Raw genomic sequence first — 19,956 nt, 5'->3', positions numbered from 1 at the left:
TTACACGGACACTGTATTCCTCCAAACACTGCCTGGCCCATTCTCTTCTAGGCTAATTCTCACATATTAATTTAGCCCACCTCTAATCATCTGTATGTAGCACCCCAAGGTGCGCTTACCGGGGAGATTCCAGCCTAGTCCATCCTGGGTCAGAGCTTCATCCCGGGAGCGGGGCATGGCGTCTCTCTCTGAGGCGTCTGCTCCCGAGAGAGCTGTGGAGTCTCTGACCTCACTTCCTCTTCCTCCCAGCATTTTGATCTGTTTACTCCACCTACCTATGTCCTAACCAATAAAATGGGCCAGGGCAGTGCCTTTATTAGCCAATGACCTTCCTCCATCATTTCCCCTTTTTCGGTTTAAACAAAAAAAAAGGATTTAACATAGCAAAATTACATATAACAAAACAGTTATCAAGTAAAAGTTACAATAATCTTTATCATAACTAAGGAAAACTATAACTAACTATTCTTAACTCCATCAAAGACTCCAGAAAGATATAATATTACCTAAGTAAACAAGAACTAAGAAACTTTTAAAACTCTAGAAATGACAGAGACATCTCGCTGCCTGGATAGTCACCCAAAGTTCCTCTGTACCGTTGGGGCATCCATCTTCAGCCTTCAGGCCCATGGTATCCAGCAGACATTTCCATAAAGCAGGAAAATTCAAAGTCAGTTCAGTCACTATCTGTTGTGTCCTGCAGAATGTCTCGCAGACTCTTTCATGAATCAGGAACCCCGAAAGATCATCTCACCTTAGGCAAGTTCAGTAGTCCTCTCTCTGCGGGTTCTCTGTGTCCAGTTTATGCAATAGACCAGGCAAGAGCAGTTTTTTGCCCAAATGGTTATCAAACTCCATAAGGTGCCTCTTCGATGCCCATCTTCCTCTTGAAGTACATTGGTGCTGCCAGGAGCAGAGTGTCTCATTGTCATGAAAAGTCCTCAGTTATTAAAACATTAAATGTCCTATTCTGTAATCTTTGAAAGATATGAAGAATGTCTATCTAAAATATATCTCTATATATCTAGAAAATCTAACTAACATGACTACAAGCTTTACTATTATCGATGATTATCCATTAACAACCTATATTTCTTAATTATACAGTACATATTTAAATGAACTACACAATCACAATACCTTAATCAAAATCAGAAACACTTATACATATAACAAAATTGACCGTAAATCTCTATCAATAAAGCAAAATCTATACTAATGCAAATTATTCATATCTATATCATATCCCCCTTTAAATGTAAAAGAACATTTATAAACATTTTTTGGGAATTTGGGCACAGGTATTTCTCTCCAAACTGCTTCCTGCTGAATGGGGGCGTCGTTAATTTGGTCTTTCATGGTATAACCTGTGTGCTAGTTTCATCTCAGTTGGCAGTTGAGCGAAGCAATTTTTTGAAGGCGTTCACACCAACCCTTCAGGAGGGCGTGGTCCATCATACCAAATCGGAATAGAAGAAATGAACAGGGTCTCATCCTCTGTGAAAACAAAATAAGAAACTCCTTTCCAAAGCATCATGTCCTTAGATCCAAATTTCAAAGTCAAGACATCAAAATATCTATGTCGGATTAGTTCAGCAGCATTTATAAATAAATATCTTTTAGCAGCTGTTGCTTCTTCCTCAGCATTCAAACAATTCAAAGAGAGCATAATAGCATACAGTATCAAGATTCTCTGTGTATTTTCCATCTTTGTGCAGCTTTGTTTTAACCTCTATTTTGTTTATTTTTACTTTTAACTCTTTGCTTTTTGAGACAGGTTCTCTGTATCTTTGACCTGAAGTAACTCTGTAAACCAGGCTGTCTTTGAACTCTCAGAGATCCGCCTGTCTCTGCCTCCCAGGCATTCGGGATTAAAGGTGTACACTACTACACCTTGAACTCACAGAGATCTGTTTGTCTCTGCCTTCTAGGCACTGGGATTAAAGGCGTGTGCTACCACACACAACAACTCTCTTCCTTTTTTTTATGTTTTTTACTTTAAGAACTTCAACTTTTAGTCTGCATATATTTTTAACACACTTTAAACCATTCAGAAATTTTCTCTGTCTTTGAATCTCTCTTTACTGTATATCTCTCTTTTTCTGACCACATGAGTCTTTAATTTACCAAGCGATCTCAGTAGGACTAAAGGCGTGGCTTTGCCAGCTAGATCCAGTCCATTCCTTAGCTTTCCAGCCTCATGGCTGAGGTACTGGCTGTAGCCATGTTTACTGGATGGCATTTCAAGGTCCCTGCCAGCAAGTGAGCTACAACAGACAACACTCAAGTCCTCTCTCAGTAGCCGGCCCTCCTGCCTCAAACAGTCAGAGTTTGCCCTGGCAGGACAGCCAAGAAAGCCGGCATTTTTAAACGGCGCAGCTTTTTTCCTGCTACGGCTGAAAACCGAAAAGCATGCGCTCAGCTTTTCGTCAACACCGTTTAAGTGTTTCGTGGCAGGACCTCTTAATGAGCTGCAGGCTTTGCAGCTAAAGCTGAGTCAGGAAGCCTCTCTTAGAAGAAAGCACATGCTTGCCTCTAGCAAGCAGAGCAGACCCGAGAACACAGCGAGTCTAGTTGCCATCAAACAAATCGTAGCACTTTACTCCAAATGGTCTATTCAAAAGCTCTGTCTCCTGCAGGAGTCAGACAGAGATCGCAATGGTGGCACAGCCCCAGGAAGTCGCGCTTTAAAATGACACAGCGTTTTTTCTGCTACTGTTGCCGAATCAGGAACTCTCTACAGCACGCCACCAACAAACAGCAAAAATCTGTGTTAAACTCTCTCTCCCTTATTTTTAAGCCTTCTCAGGTTTTTTAAGTGGGTTTCAGCTGTCCACACATCTGGGCGCCAACCTGTAGTAGTAAGGGCGGCGGTGGGACACCCCGGCCGCCTGCCCAGCTAGCTTATGCCCCGAAATAATTACACGGACACTGTATTCCTCCAAACACTGCCTGGCCCATTCTCTTCTAGGCTAATTCTCACATATTAATTTAGCCCACCTCTAATCATCTGTATGTAGCACCCCAAGGTGCGCTTACCGGGGAGATTCCAGCCTAGTCCATCCTGGGTCAGAGCTTCATCCCGGGAGCGGGGCATGGCGTCTCTCTCTGAGGCGTCTGCTCCCGAGAGAGCTGTGGAGTCTCTGACCTCACTTCCTCTTCCTCCCAGCATTTTGATCTGTTTACTCCACCTACCTATGTCCTAACCAATAAAATGGGCCAGGGCAGTGCCTTTATTAGCCAATGACCTTCCTCCATCAGTTGGGCAGTCACATTTCTGTGCACATTTCTCCCCTGCAAGAGACTGCACTGGGAATGAATTACTGCTGTGACACACACCGCATACCCTTGGAGAATTTCCCTTGAGAATGATAACTGTAAAAGCAGTCATACAGAGCTAAATAAGTTACTTTGGCCTATCCATGCTTGGGTACCCATTATCACTCTTTTGATAAAATGACTGATAAAAATGACAGAAACTTCCCATTCTGTGTTGAACCAGGGTGGCCCTATCTGTAATCCCAGGACTCAGGAGGCTGAGACAGAGATCCCTAGAGCAAGCTGGCCTAGCCAGAATAGCCAAAATGGTCACATTTGAAGTAGAGATGGGAGTAGGGAGATAGAGTGGAAAAGTCTTGGCAAAAGGAACATCCCAGAAGCATCCTTGCCTCCTCCAGTTTCCTTTTTACACTAGTGGAAAAGAGATTGCCATGGAGAGAACAAGTTTCTGTAATGGTCATTTGGCCAGCTGGCTGTGCATTGCAAGCGTCCCTGTATTGCAGGGACAGAGAGGAAAAACGGGAGGGTGCTGAGTCATATGTCATGTGACCTCTTGGGCCAAGCAGGGCAGATGGTGCAGGCAGAGAGCCTAGTATACTGCCCAAAACATGTTTTTTTTTCTCCTGTTACCAGATGCCACCACTGACCATGCCTCCTACTTCCTGTTTCCTGTGAAGCCCAAGGCTAATGCCCTCAGGCAGATGCTTGAACCAAAAGATGACCCAGGGGACTGTGAATGAGAACAAGAATGCTGGCCTTCCCAAGCAGAGCCCCTTAGGGTCCTCTATAGTGACCCCGCCTTAGCAGCTGACACAAATTAGGCTGCTTCAGGGTGCCTCCATGGAGAGGGCTGCCATGCGTATTTACAGCCAGAGATGAGAACTGAAAGCCTCCAGTCTGTGCAGCCTTTTAGAGACACTTGGTTGCTTAGAACCCAGAGGAATGCTGTGTTAACTAGAGGAGGTAAAGCCAGTACGCAAACAGGTTCTGACGACTTTGCACTGGATTTGGGTGAGAAGCTGCTGTAGTCTCTGGCATTTCTGGTAAGAGCCACAGCAGTAGGGATTTGGCAGACCTCTGTAGAAACAGTTGTAGCAGATTTCAGAGTAGTAATCATTTAGTAGGAAACACGGGCATAAGAAGCTGTGCCCTAGACTCTAGGGTCTATGCTGTCCCTGGCAGATTACAGAATCCTTGGCTCTAGCACAGAGACCCTAGCTCTGCTCCCACTATTGAGGTTGTTCCAGCTCTCAAATTATCTTTGATTCTTGCATTAAAAGAGAAAAATGAGGGCTGGAGAAACGACTCGGCAGGTAAAGGTGCTGGTAGCCAAGCCTGACCGTCCAAGTTTGGTCCACGGAACCTATATAGGGGAAGGGAAGAACTGACTCCCACAAGTTGTCCACCACTGGCTTCCATGTTGATGCCATGCCGTGCTTATTCACAACATGCACAAACACATAAATAAGTAAAGTTTTAATTCTCAAAAATTTTTAAATTGATAAAATAATACAATTAAATTATTTAGCTGAATATAACTCTATTGAGACAAATGGACAGCATTGGGCTGGGACTGGAAGCCAGCAAGCGCTTTTCATTTTCTGACAAATCCCAAAACTATTTTCTTGGCTCTTTCAGATATTGTTGCTTCTTCTGACCAGGAAGTCACACTTTAAGAAAAGTTTATTGATATGTAAGAATACTTTATTTCCACTTCTGAATACTAGTTCTCCATATATATGATCGACGAATTCACTTTTTCATCATTGTATTCCTAGAAACCATTCTTGTGATATTTTCACAAAGAATGGGACTGTTCTATGCCCTCGTCCTAAAAATCTGCCTGAGGCTAAATTGAAGAGTTTTGGATTGATGGCAATGGCAGAGAAGACTTCAGGAAAGCCTAGTATTGACCGTGTCACGAGGTCATTAGTGGTCACTTTTACACAGATTTACAATGCATAAAAGCAAGCAAAGCGAGAAGAATACAAATTTTGCAGTTTGGAGAGAAACGGTGCACCAGGAAGTGGAATCCAGAAGAAAGAAAGGCCCAGCGCTCAAGGATATATTTAAAGAAAAACCTGGTGTTAAACGGAATAAAGGGAGTGGTGACCTCAGGGCAAGACCCCTAATCTTCCAACTCAGCAGCTAATCTTCCAACCTGTGAAAAATAACTCAAGAAAAGTTTAAGCAGTGAAGGAAGCCATTAACAACAGAATATAACTGAAGGAGGGGGCCAATTTCCATCCTCACCAAGCAGAGCAATTTGGCAGCTTTTAGTTGTGGCTTTACAAGAAATGAATTATGGAATATCCCTCCACTGGGCTAAGGAAAGTCACAGAGGCCAGGCATGTTTCAGGGGTGTCCCTACATTGAAGCCCAGAGAGGCTACTGTGTGAAGCTGTCAAGTTGAGTCCTGGATTGTTTTGGAGAATCCAAGATGTTGTAGATGTCAGAGCCGTGGGATACCTGCCGAGGAGAGCTGATTACAGGGAGTGGAACCAGACCAAGGCAAAGGGGTGTGTTGCAATCAGCAAAGCTGAGAGGACATGGAGGTCTTAAGAGCGTTTTGACATCAGACATGGAAATGCCGAGTTTGACGTTTGCCCAGATGGTTTTAGGTCTTGCTTCGTTCCAGTATTTCCTCACTGTGCTCTTTTCCCCATGTTTTGGAATAGTAATATATACCCTGTGCCATTATATGTTAGAAGTATGTGATTTGTTTTTTGATTTTGATTTTACATGGTGTTATAGTTAGAGATTACGTGAATCTCAGAAGAGACTTTGAACTTTGGACTTTTATAAAACTATGTGAACTTTTGCAGTTGTAGCAAATGCATTTGCATTATGATAAGGCCACAAGCATACGGGAGCCAGGGAGTGGAATGTAGTGGCTTGGGTATTGACCAAACAGCGACTAAGATGGGCCAAGGAAGTGAAACAGGAGGTTGAACCCTGAGGGTCAGCAAAAAGGCCTCATAATTCATTTGTATGACTCAACAGTGCCAATGCCTGTGATGTCAACATTACCTGAGCCTTCCGCACCAAGTTTTACCTTCTTCTGGTGGAGGACAGAATCTAATGAAATATAATTGCAAACGCCTCGTTTAGGATCCATTCTCCTTGTTCTCCACTCAAGGAGACTCTACGTAAATACTCTTTCAGCCATAATGCTTACACAGAATAAAAGAAAATTTTGCATATGTATCCTTTCATTTCCACATAACTTTTAGCGCTGTCTGAAGAAGCGATGATCAATCTAGAGCCATGGCTCTGCCTTTGCTGTGGACAATAAAGAAGGTACACAGCAGTGGTTCTCAACTTTCCTAATGCTATGACCCTTTAATAGGGTTCCTCATGTTGTGGTAACCCCCAATCATATTACATTCATTGCTACTTTATAGCTGTAATTTTGGGGCTGCTATGAACTGTAAGTGTTTGATATGCAGGTTATCTGATATGTGATTCCTGTGAAAAGGGTTGTCCCTTCTTTCAAAGGGGTCACATCCACAAGCCGAGAACCACCGGTATATATAGTGCGGTAGAGGCAGGCAGATCTCTGTGAGTTCAAGGCCAGTCTGGTCTACATAGTGAGTGCCTGGTCAGCCATAGGCTACACAGAGTGGAATCCTATATTAACACACACACACACACACACACACACACACACACACAAAGGGGAAGGTGGATCTTTAAGCATTTGAGACCATCCTGGTTTGCATAGTGAGTTCCAAGTCAGTCAAGGCTACACAGTGAGATTCCCGTCCCCCCTCCCACTGAAAAAATTACTAAAGATGGTTCCTGAGCAGCAATGATCATAACATTAGCACATAAAATTATTTTATTTGTATGGTTGTTTTATCTGCACGAGTGTCTGTACATCCCATGTGTATCCGATGTCAGTGGAGGGTAGAAGAGGTCATTTGATCTCCTGACACTAGAGTTACAGGCCTTGTGGAGTCACTCTATGCTTGCTGACGGAATTAGGGTCCTGGGGAAAAGCAGCCTGTGTTCCTAACCACCGAGCCATCTCTCCAGCCCACAAACATTTGTATTCTTACTCGGACAAGTCACCCACAGCTGAAAGAGATAACATGGCTATCTCATTCAGTAGTCACAAGAACCTTATGGGGAAGAAATGATTATTGTCTTCATTTAACAGCGGGAAAGGCACTTGCTGGCAAGCCAGATGACCAGAGTTCAATCCCCAAGGTCCAAGTGGTGGAAAGACAGAACTTATTCACACAAACAATGTTTGTGGTCTTCTGACCTTCACACATTCTCACCCCACAAATAAATAATTTTCTGTGGAAAAAAAACATGTGTTATTTTTAAATTCATATAAACATGGGAGGAAATTAATGAAATGGTACAATATCTTAAGTAAGGGGTGGGGGTTTTTAGGGACCTATTTCTTTGAGCTGTACTATTAGCTAGTGAAGGAGCCTAAGGGAGGGAGGGTCAGTATCGTCACTGTATCACAAAACCAGCCAAAAAGACATGAACATGGGAAAGGGACCATAGGGGTACTGGCAAGGTTGGGAGGAGGATAAGGGAGGGTGGGGGATGAGAATAATCAGAACCATTACACAATATATGAAATTTTGAAAGAATGCATTTAATAAACTATTTTTATTCAGTTACAGTAAAATTATCAAGTGAGGTTACAAAAGATACATATAACCATGAAAAGCACATACTCCACATTTTACTAGCCAATAATGGCAATCATAACATAAGAAAAAATGTATGTATTGCTTTTCATCAGCTAAATAATCTCAGCATATACTCTTAACAAGATTATAAACAAATAGTTTTATTCATATTGATTTGTGGCACACCCATGCAAATAAACTCAAAACACCTAAAACTTAAGCTGTTATTCTCCAACAATTTAAGCTAATCTCTTCCCAAGGCTTCCAGAGAGTAGATGAAAGAGTCCTAAGATATTCATCCTTTAAGTGGTGGCAAGGAAGCCATTATCAAACTTTGGAAGGCAAGTTTTTTTTCACCCCCAAGACATTTATTGTTTTCAAAAATAGACAAAAACAACATAGGAGCTGAGGGTTACTATTAAGGCATATTCTTGGCAGAATATTGGACTCTAAAAATACGGTAGGTAGCCAGCTGCTTTGCTGACACGGATCGGAGACAGAGTAGTCATTCACTTCAAGGAAGAATTCCCGTATCTGGGGTGTAACTAAGGTTTTCAAGAGAAAGCAAAATGATACAAGGCTAATGTTTTTCCATAGTGCCTCAAATTGAGACCTAAAGAAAAGTATGTGGGATTTTTTAAATTTTATCTGCACCACAACTGCTTATTGCCTTTTGTTTTTAACGAGAATTAAACCCACTAATAACAATGAAAATAATATGAACCCAAACTAAAAAACCCGAAACAGAGGGATAAGGTCTCTCCCAACATAGAGTTCAAGTGCAAGCTTTCAGTGAACCCCTCAAACCTGCCAGTGGCTTTGTCATTCCTCCTCACCCCAGTACTCTCAGTAGGGAGGAGACAGCAAGGGCTTTCCCCAGCACCCCCACAATGTCTCTCCCTCATCATGGTCACCTTTTTTGCCTCATTTGTCTGAGTCTGAGAGGCGGCTGAAGATGGGCAGACGGCGGCTGGATTTGATTCTGGGAGATTCGGAATCATTGAGGTTGCTGGAGCTCGAGGAGCAACTCAGAAGGTTGTCGAGGTTGTTGGTGCCCAACAGGGAATCCAGTCTGCTGGTGAGCATGTCGAAATCCGGCGACTCAGACTGGGTGCCTGGCAGTTGGAGGCTGAAGTGCTGTGCAGGACCTTCGGCAGCGGTGGCAGCCGGGATAGAGGCAGAGGAGGTGGTGTTGGCAGCTGCAGTAGCAGCAGGGACAACTGCAGCCGTGGCGGCGGCGGCGGCGGCAGCGGCGGCGGCGCCAGGGTTGACTAAGATGGCAGCGGCAGCCCCGGGAGCTATGGCGGCCGTGGCCGTGGGAGCAACAGAGTTCGGGGCTAAGATGCTGGCTGGAGGCCTGACAAGAGGCATCGGGAATTGCATAGGAGCTGCCAGGTTCTGCTGCTGGCTGTGATAGATGGTGGTGGCATTGGCGGCAGCGAAGTTGAGGGTCGGGAATGCCACAGGCGCCATGTAGCCACCCATCGCCTGGCTGATAACGATGGTATGGTTGGCACAGGTAGTGCATGGGACTCCGCCGCCGTTTTGATACAACATAGCAGCTGCAGACGCAGCTGCCAAAACAGTCGCAGAGGCGGCAGCCATAGAGGCACAGTAAGTCGCGGGGAGAGTAGCTGCAGGGTATGAAGGAGGCAGAGGCATACCTGAGCTCAACAGCGGGGTACTGAGCAGCAGAGGCGCCTGTTGAGGATGGCTGTGGCCTGAAGGTAAGGTGGAAGAGCTGACAGAGCTGGCCGTCTGCATCATCGGCTTTGGCTCCTCGTTGAAGCCGGAGGACCCTGTGTCGGAGGGCCCCGAGTCGCTGCCATTGGCGGAACAGGGCTCCTCAGAGGCGCTCCCGGAAGGCACGACTTGATGATCATGCTGGTTGTGTATGAAGTGGCAACGAGTGCCATAGGGGCAGATGCCAACGCTGTGGAAGGTGCGGCAAGGCTCAGTCTTGTACTTGGGGTGCCTCAGCGGGGTACGCAGTTCTCGGGAACCGTGCGCAAACTGGCACTTTTGGCCATACCTGCAACGGCCGCTTTCCTCAAAGGGCCAACACAGCTCAGTCTTATAGCGCTCCGAAGTGACCGCAGAGCTAGAGCTACTTGCCTTCTGCTGCGGCGGCGGCATCGGCATCGGCTGCGGCTGCGGCGGCATCGGCTGCTGCTGCAGGCTAAGCTGGCCGTTCTCCTGGTGGAACTGCTGCACGGCTAAGGCCCCTGAGGGTGGCTGGGGAGCCGTGCCTGTTGCTCCGCACTGGCCATTACCGAAGCTGCTGGCGCCTCTCATGAAGCTGGAGGAACAGCCTAAGGTGCGGCTGACGGCTCTCGTAACCAGGTGAGCGAGCGCTTGTGGGTTGCTGACTGCCGGTGGTGGGATGAATCCAGGTAAGAAGCTGGAGCTGGGAGGAGCTGCCCTATGTGTGTTGAACATGCCATTCAGGTTGTGGTTGGCCAGAGGCATCCGGTTCCTGCGCATCAAGTCTGGATTGTAGACGCTCCACAGAAGTGTGGACATTTTTCGGAGTCCTGTAACGTCAGAGCTAGAAGCAAGGAGGACGGGAGAAACCTCCGTGACAGAGTCAGCAAGCTTGAAACACGAGGAGAAATAGCGAGCAGGAGGGGCAGGGAGGAGCCAAAAGTTTGTTCATACCCAGTGGGAGGGCTGCTATAAGAAGGAGATAGCATAGACCAGGTGTGGGTCAGGCTTACGATGTGCAGGTACACCACCAAGATGAGGGTGACGCGGAGTAGCAAAGATGGTTGAACCCCGCTTTGCACTGGTTGAGTTTATACGTCCCCCCAGGGCACTAGTACTCGAATAGTTGAAACTCATGAGCCAGCAAAAGCCACGCCCAAAAGCACCCCACAGTCCTCTTTCCTGGAACTCGTAGTAGGGGGAGGTCTTTATTCTAATTTCTTAGCCTAAAGATTTTGCGTTTGTCCTTCCAACTCAATGAAAAATAACTACTAAACTACAAATAATCCCACAACTCCCATCTTTTAGTAACGAACCCCTTTTCTACACCCCACCCCCACCCCCGTTCAGCCAGTACAGACTTCCGTCCAAGCCCAGGCTCCGAACCCACGCCGTGGGAAGATGCTTGATTTTCTCCAGTTGTTCTCTGACTTTCACGTGTGGGTCACAGCATGTGTGCATAATCCACCACAACCCATGCCCAAATATATACAAATGTATTTTTTAAAAAGTAGACATTTTTGTTGTATGCATTAAAGGTGGAATTATGGGGGCTGGAGAGATGGCTCAGTGGTTAAGAGCACCGCCTGCTCTTCCAAAGGTCCTGAGTTCAATTCCCAGCAACCACATGGTGGCTCACAACCATCTGTAATGAGATCTGGCGCCCTCCTCTGGCGTGCGGGCATATCGAGGCAGAATGTTGTATACATAATAAATAAATAAAATCTTTAAAAAAAAGGTGGAATTATGGTCATTGAGATGGTTCAGTGGGTAAAAGGGCTTGCCACTACACCTGAAAACCTAAATTTGAATCCAGAACCCACACAGTGGAAATTGAGAACTGATTTCTGAAAGTTGTCCCTTGACTTTTATACTAACACCAACATGCCCCAGTGCCCACATACAAACACACACAGAATAAATAAATAAATAAACAAACCCCACATAAAAAACACAGAATGAATAAACAAATGAACAAATAAATAAACCACATACAAACACACACGGAATAAATAAATAAATAAATAAATAAATAAAAGAATAAAGCCATATTGGGGTGATGTTTTTCAAAATGGTGAAATTAGGGCTAGTAAGATAGCTGAGCGGGTAAAAGGACACTTGCAGCCAAACCTGATGACCTGAGCTGGAGTCCCTGAACCCATGTGGTAGGAGAGACTCTCCTAAGATAAGATCTCTTTTGACTGCCAGGCCTGCCTGTGCGGTGGCAAATGGTACATGCCGTGTCCTCCCCCACCAAATAAAATAAGATACAAAATTTAAAGTCATTTTTCTGTTCTATGCATGCAAGGTGGTAGAATTAGGGTTATCAAGATGGATTAGTCTCTGTGAGTTCAAAGCCAGCCTGGTCTAAAGAGCTAACTAGTTCCAGGGCAGCTAAAGCTGTTGCATAGTGCAACCCGGTTTCAAAAAAATAAAAAGAATTGGTACTTAGTTTGCTCCCCAGCATTCAAAGGGTGGAAGGAGAGACTCAACTTTTGCACATTCTTCTCTGAATGACCTCCACACACTTGCAGTGTGGCAGGACAACACACATAAAACTTACATAAGTATGTGTAATCTGAATTTTTAAGCCATCTTCTGCTGTATACATTCAAGATGGTGAAATTAGGGCAGGTAAGAAGGCTCAGCAAGTAAAAGGTTCTTGGTCTCTGCTTTCTTCCATGTGGATTTCAAGCCCTGAACTCACATGGGAGAAAAGGGGACAATTTCTCCGTGTTGTTCTCTGACACATACAATATACAAACAAATAATTTATAATAAAAAAGTCCGATTTTTGTCTACATGCCTTCAACATGGTAGAATTAGGGCTGACTATAAATGATTCAGTGGGTACTTGCCACCAAACTGATAACCTGAGCTTGAACCCTGGGATCCATATTGCAGTACAGAACTGACTCTGGTGTTTGATTTTTCAAACAAAGGATATGTATTTATGCTCAGAAAAAATGGGGCAAACTGAGTACTGAAATAGCATGGGTATTATATGTTTCATGACAAAACTTTTCCAGGAGAAACAAAATACACATGACTATTCACCCCAAATAGGGAACCCAAGACACACTAAACTTCAAATACCACCAAAGTCCAATTGGGTGAACTAAGGGTTTTATTGGGGTTACTTACAGGAATATAGGTGAGGGGTTACTTACAGTAGCAGAAATGACTCAAAGACAGCTGCATCACCAAAGTCCACCCCTGCCCTGGTGACAGCTCCCAGAGGTGGGAACCTGGAGCACACTGCACAGCTTGCAGGCGGCTCAACAGGATGGAAGGTGCCATTTCCAGGGGCGTCAGTTGGTGGAAGCCTCTTCCAAGCAAGCGGCTCCTGCTTGGCTAGCTTCTGCTTCTTCCAGGCAGCGGGTCTGATCTCCTCTGAGAGTCTTTTTTGCAGCTGGGCTTAGAAAGGGACTCACAGCAGCCTTTATTCTTCAGGCTGGCAGGGAGGGGCCTGTGAATGTGGTCAGTTTGGGGGACTTCTTGGAGCTCTTTGGGGGTTGTTTACCTCCCTACTTAAGGAGCTTCCTGAAGCTCTTTGGGGTTGTTTACCTTCCTGCTTAAGGAGCTTCCTGCAGGGTGGAATCTTTCTATCCTCCGAGGAAACTGTTCTTTGGCAGTGTAAGGGCTTTTGCAGTTTTATTAGTTCCAGTTTCAACAACAGCCTGTAACCTGATAATATGGTTTAACATATACATGGAAGTGGGGGTGCTCTCAGGACCCATCCTCTGCAGACATCTGGCATCTTTCTAGTTGACAATTTGAGTATTGAATTTTCTAGGTGGCTGCGTTATAGAACCTTTGACCCAGGCATGCCAGGCTTCCAACAGAAGTGATAAATCACACTTCCATCAGGTAAGACAGTTTTCCTAATAATTTAAGTTTTGTTTTGTTTTCTGAGATAGGTCTCTCTGTGTAGCTCTGTGTGGCCTGGAACTCACTGTAGACTGGGCTGGCTTCAAACACACAGAAGCCTCTGCCAGCGGGATGACAGGATTAAAGCACACTTAGCTCCAATAATTGAAATGTTAAGGTGCCAAACCCTAGTAGCAGGACTAGAGTACCCTGTCTAATTATAAGGTTTGCAGGGATTCAATTCTTTAGTCTCTCAAGGCCATTGATCGTCCATGCTAGTTTCCTCACAAACAAGACCAGAAGAGACCTTTAGAGTCTGGCTATAGGCTCTGCCATGACCAAAAGTAGATTTCATGTTATAGTAGGGATGGGAAGTAGGCTGCTTTTTATTTCCTCATAAAAAGAATGGAGGGCCTGGGTTTGGCTTTCTGGATGAAAAACTCTTGAAATGTAACAGTCCCTATATCCATGCCCTGTTCCAATCTGCCAGCCAGTTTTCCATCAGGGATTTCTTAGGTTAGGGATACTGAAATGGACAAGGTTACCAGGTCCCTAGTTGACAGCCTGATGCAGCAGCCTCCTTTTGAAGGAATACCATGTTGTACTTTCCCTGCCAGTTGGCTCATGAGATGTACCAAGTAGGGACAGTGGAAATGGGCATTAGGGGTGCATTTGGGAGAATTGGGGGCTGCTGCACATGCAATTATCATTTAGCCTGCATTCCCACTCCCACCACAGCCCTCACAATAGCTCAACAAAGTTGATCAGCCATTAATCACGGTTGCATACACATATAAAAGTATTGACACTGGCTGTCCTAGGTTAGAGTTGTATCTTCTGGATCATTTGTCCCTTGACCAGGGGGATGGCTGTGAACTTCCAATCGTTCTTTTCTTGGCGAGCACTGTGCATCAGAACATGTATAGTTCCTCCCATGCTGGCAAAAGGAATAGGTGATATTGTTATGCTCACAGGAGCCCTGGACCTTTCCTTGGTATGAGAAATGGGTGTGAAAAATAAAGCAGTGTCCAAGTGAGCCCTCAGCCCAAGTGACCTAGGTGAATAGAGTGGATCACAGAATGAGAGGCTGGACCCACAAAGCAGGGCCAGCTCAGTAGTAGCCATGCATGCTATCCACAGGTGGAAAAAAAAAGTCCTGACAGAAATATTCACAACAGGCCCAGTTAACTGCCTGTTTACTCCAGATAGGGCATCAGTGACAGAAGCAATTCTAAGTTTACCCCTGTGAACCAGTGATTTTCTTGGGGCTTCTTACAGGAACATGGATGACTCAAAATGCAGCTGCATCACAGATACCCACCCACCCCCCCATGGGTGCTGACACACAAAAGCTCTATCCCCAGGAGCTTTCTTCCCAACCTGCAGGCAGCTCCTCCTAACAGATAATCTCTTCACCCCTTCAATTGTTTACTTCTTTTCTGACCTTTGGGAAGGGCCCTGCAAACCTTACAGCTTTTCTAATTTGTGGGAGGGCCTTGCAAAGCTTACAGCTTTCTGAGCTTCTGAAAACTTGTGTTTTAGTTAGTTCTGAGTTGTTGGGACCCTCCATCCTCCCGAAGGGGCATATATTTCGGTTCTGAGGAGACAGCTACATAGCATTAAAAGATGCCATTTACCTCTTACATAGTCACTGTTTTTCAAAATAACAGAAGATGTTTATTAACTCACTCATCATTGTTATGTATTTACTATATTTTTATTTTATTATTTACGTATTTATGATTTGCTTTTTCTTCAATCAAGAAAGGTCCAAGTCTATATCTATACTCACTGTTTAAAAATCATTCCTTGGCAGTCTGAGGTGACATTTTCTTAATCAAATATTGGCCATCCTAGAACTTTCACCTGCATGGTGTAATTAACGATGAAGTTTGAGTAACTTAAATTTCTATCAGCTAGGACTTTGAAGAAATTCTGGTGAGTACATTAAATGAATAATACTATAGTCACTGAAACAAGGTTATGGATGGATGTGTGTCAAAGAGCAAACATAGACATACATTATTGTGAGGAGAAAAGCAAGTTTGGAGTTTGTAGCTCATGGCATAAATTAGGGCATTTTTTTTCTAGAAATTGGTAAGACTTTTAATACTCATTAAAAATATTTGGATGGGGCTAGGGACTGGCTCACCGGCTAAAGTGCTTGCTGTACCAGCATGAGGACCTGAGTTCAGATCCCCAGCAGCACTCTCAGTAAACGCTAAGGGTGCCAGCACTTATCTGTAACCCTAGCCCTGCAGGAATGGAGATAGACAGATACCAGGGCTTACTGAAGTGTCAGTGCAGCTAAAATGCCAAGCTCCAGGTTCAGTGAGAAACCCTATCTCAAAAAATAATTTAAAAAAGGATGAAGAACAGTAGAGGAAAACATTTGATGTCTTATTGTGAATGATTAGCTCACTGAAGTTAATTTTAGAAAAAAATAGTAAGTTTGACTGATTTCAAAGAATTGTTTAAATACTCAATATTTGGTAAAAACAAATTTTCGTTCCTTTCTCTGTATAATTATGAATATCTTAAATGAGAAATGAAAATTAACAACTTAGAAATAAATATAAAAAATCAAACTTCTATATATTTGCTGAACACCAAAATAAAAGACAGTCTAGGTCATTTATGTTTGAAGACACATGTGAAATATTCTTAATCCTTAAGTAAGGATAGGTGCTATTTGCCTGATGGTGAACCCCTATATTTATAAATTATTTCAGTTGCATTAATCATACTAGCAGTTTAGTTTGTTCCAAGACCCAAATGCACATTCTCTTAATGAATTTTATAAGTGAACAAGGACCATTTTCATTTCTCAAAGCAGGCTATGTTGTTAGTAAATATACTGTGTTGATAAGATAGATTCTGTGAATTTTTTCTTAAGAACAATGTAAGCCAGGTGTGTTGGCACATACCTCTCACAGCACCTGCCTGGAACACTGAGGTCACGCTGAGCCTAGACATTAGAGATCCTCCCTGGATAACACACAATATAATAAGTGCCTATCTCAAAACCAAATCAAATCAAACCAACATCACATTCTACACTTGTACCACATACCTCTGGAACTAATAGGACACTGATACCAACATATACATTTAAATCATCTTTATTGGTAAAAAAAAATATTAACAGTGTTAAAAAGGGAAAAAAGCACTACATCAGTGTGTGGAAGTTGAGTACAAAGGAGTATTTGCTACTTACATAGCCATCTAGATTTTATTTGGAAGTTAATATGAAGAGGCTTTTGTATTTAAACAAGTTAATGATTAAAGATTAAAATTTAAACTATTTATATTCTAAAGGCATACCTCCTAGCTAACATTGTAATTATATCTTATCACTCAGGTTCAAGTTCCTTCTTAAAAGAATCATCAGAGTAAGAAGAGTTGAAGAGTCAAACGTTAGTTCTTTTCCCGCCCTCACTCCCCACCTTAGTTATTAACAGAAGTATGTCCTCCCAATTTTTTTCATAGCGATATGAATCTAAAGTAAATCTAAAATTAAAAGATCTGCAAGGCTGGAGATTCATTTCAGTGCTACAGAAAGAAGATCTAGACTCAGTCCCCAACAATGCAAAAGAAAATGTAAAAATAAAACAGGCATGATTCCTCAGACCCCAGTCCATATATAAGGCAAGGGACTTCAATTTTAACGCCAGTCCAAGCTTCACATGAGGTTTCAAACAAACCTGAGGTAGAAAGTAAGACTCTAAACCAAAACAACACATAAATAAAAACAGACTGCCCAGGCGGTAGTGGCGCACACCTTTAATCCCGGCACTTAGGAGGCAGAGGCAGGGGGATCTCTGTGAGTTCCTACAGACCACGTTCCAGGATGGTAAGAACTCCACCGGGAAACCAGTTTTGAAAACCAAAACAAATCTTACATAATAAAACAAAAAATTATCATAAATAAATAAAAATAAAAGCAGCCTGGACTAAACTATGTCTGTAATTCCATCACTTCTGAGGCTGAGGGAGGAGTCTCGGGATTTTGAGGCAATTTGGGAGCTAAATACACCAAATTCAGTAATCTGACCTTAGAGCATCAGGTAGAGGAAGAGGACCTGAGGGCTTCAGTTTCTAATGGATTCCCTGCAGGCAGCTGCCCTGCATAAAGTTCTAGTCCTTCCCGCCCCTAACGGACCTCCACTCCACCCACACTTTGCACCCCCATGCCCAAGGAGGCTGACCCTCAGGGTCTGCAAAGCTCTAGGCCTTCCTGCCTTCTGCTAGGCACTGGTCTGTCCAATCTCCATGCCCTCAGCAACGTTCTGCCTCCATTTTTTTTTCTCTGCAGAGGCCTGAGGGTCAGGTCAGTTGTCAAGTGGGAAGAAGCGCTGATGGGACTCTGGCGGGGGACACCTCCCCTCCTGGCGCCTGAAGTAACACCCCCCCCCACACACACACACACCCTGCTGGGCTGCACCACACGGTTAATAGGCTATCAACAGGTGACAGTGAGTCTTCCTCACCAGGCATCTCCCTCGAGCAGACAGCTCAGAGGCCACCTCAGAGCATACTGGGTAATGGGATTTGAACGCGCGAAAACCAATCTCACCCAAGCCCCTTGCTGGTTGGCTGTGTGTGCACGAGCCTACCAAGGACGAGAGGCTGGCGCTTTCCAGATTCTAAGTTTACAGTATTGTACAAACTTGAAAATTAAGATAAAATAGGTAAAATATGAACCCCGATAAAGACCACCCCCACCGCGCGCACCCGTGCTTTGTTTCAGTTGAAGATGGTCGTGCATGCATTTTTAATATTTATTTATTTAAAGAGTGCGTTTTCTGCATGCATATGTGTGCAATATGTGCATACCTGGTGCTCTTAGAAAACATAACAGGATGCCAGATTGCCTGGATCTGAACTTAAGGGTGACTGGGAGCCACCATGTAAGTTCTAGGAACTGACAACAAGTGTTTTTACTTTTGAACATTTTTTCCAGTCCTGTCCTGTGTGTGTTTTAATGTATGCTCCCAATACATTTGCTCTCACTCTACAGTAAACATTATAAAAATGTGATACTTTTTAAATATTGCCTGTCTCCAGAAAAAAAATAAACTGCCATATTTTTATTGGGGTTGTCCTAATCTTAAAATTTGATTTAAAAAAAATGACATGTTGATATTCTATCAGGGAATAAGGCCTATTTTCCCACTACATGAAAAATAAATTTGAATTCCGTGTGTCCATACATATTCATGTCTGCACATTCCAGCATATGTGTGCATTTGGGGGCCAGAAATAGACATTGTGTGTCTTCTCCATCATTCTCCAACTTAAATCTTGAGACAGGCTCTCGCTCAACCTGTAGCTCACCTATTTCACTAGTCTGGCTAGCCAGCAAGCTCCAGGGATCTGTCTGTCTCTCCTGCCAGCAATGAGCTGCCAGTCTGGAGTTTTAAAATCTTACTCTTTTTTTTTAATTTAATTTTATTTTATTCATTTATTTTACATACAGACCCAGTTTCCCCTCCCTGTTCTCCTCCCGGTACTCCTCTTTTTCCATCTCCATTCAGAAAGGGGCAGACCTCCCACGGGCTTGAACAAAGCATCAGTCAGGACTTTTTAGGTAGATTTTAGGGCTCCAACCTGAAGCCCATAGGCCTATGGGCTTTACCAAAAGAGCCATCTCCTAGCCCCTCTCTGTGAGTTTTGCTTTGTTTTGGCGGCCATTGTCTGCTGTATTAATCTAATCATGCTAAGATGAGGCGCTTAAAATGCTAGTGATGATTTTGTTTCTGTTTCCTCCAAACAGCTATTTGGGTTTCTTGCTCACCTTACATTTAGGACTTAGTTGTATGAATTGGATAAATCAACTTTTGATTTGTATAGTGCTGCTTATTGCTGTTTCTTTTTTCACCCCTGAAAACCATTCTCATGGTTTTTCCCTAAGCTACGTCATCAACCAATCTGTAGTTCTGTATGCTAGGTTCATCTCTCTAGGTTTTAAAGAAAACTAGCATTACTGTGAATCATAAAATTAGTCCCTGTAAGGTGAGCATCCAAACTGCCTAGGCTCTCACAAAGCCAGTACGTGCAGTAGAATCAAAACCCATTGCCATTGTTCTTGAGTTCTCAGTAGTCCTCATTGTCTGCTATGTTCAGCGAGTCCGGTTTTATCCCAGGCTTTTTCAGACCCAGGCCAGCGGTGGCGGGGAGGAGGCAAAAATCTTTAATAAATAAATAAATAAATAATATATAAAAAATAAAAAAAAGAAAATAACATAATCAAATAAACATAATTCAGCTATCTTGTTGTTGGTTTGTTTTGCCATTGAAGTGGGCTTTTAGGATTCCATTTGACAACATGCCACTGTTTATATCTGTTTGGTTTCATTTTCATGTTATTCAATTAATATATCTTATCTTCTCACTTAAAACAAAAAATTAGTCCCTGTACTATAGGACCCAAAGGGATTTGGTGCCC

At 43.6% G+C, this 19,956-nt stretch overlaps 1 protein-coding gene across 1 annotated transcript; it reads right to left on the bottom strand.

Moving 5' to 3' along the window:
* Positions 1-8,858: 8,858 nt before the first annotated feature.
* On the bottom strand, positions 8,859-10,457 carry LOC121437499 (mRNA decay activator protein ZFP36L3-like). The gene has a single exon (XM_041637365.1). It carries the CDS (start codon positions 10,455-10,457, stop codon positions 8,859-8,861), a length of 1,599 nt encoding a protein of 532 aa, XP_041493299.1.
* Positions 10,458-19,956: the final 9,499 nt, after the last annotated feature.

Source organism: Microtus oregoni, unplaced genomic scaffold, assembly GCF_018167655.1.
Source record: "Microtus oregoni isolate MIOR12 unplaced genomic scaffold, Mior012 000052F_ref0000163, whole genome shotgun sequence".
Lineage (NCBI taxonomy): Eukaryota > Metazoa > Chordata > Mammalia > Rodentia > Cricetidae > Microtus > Microtus oregoni.
The sequence above is the reverse complement of the archived record's forward strand: the minus strand, read 5'-3'. Positions and strand labels throughout refer to the sequence as shown.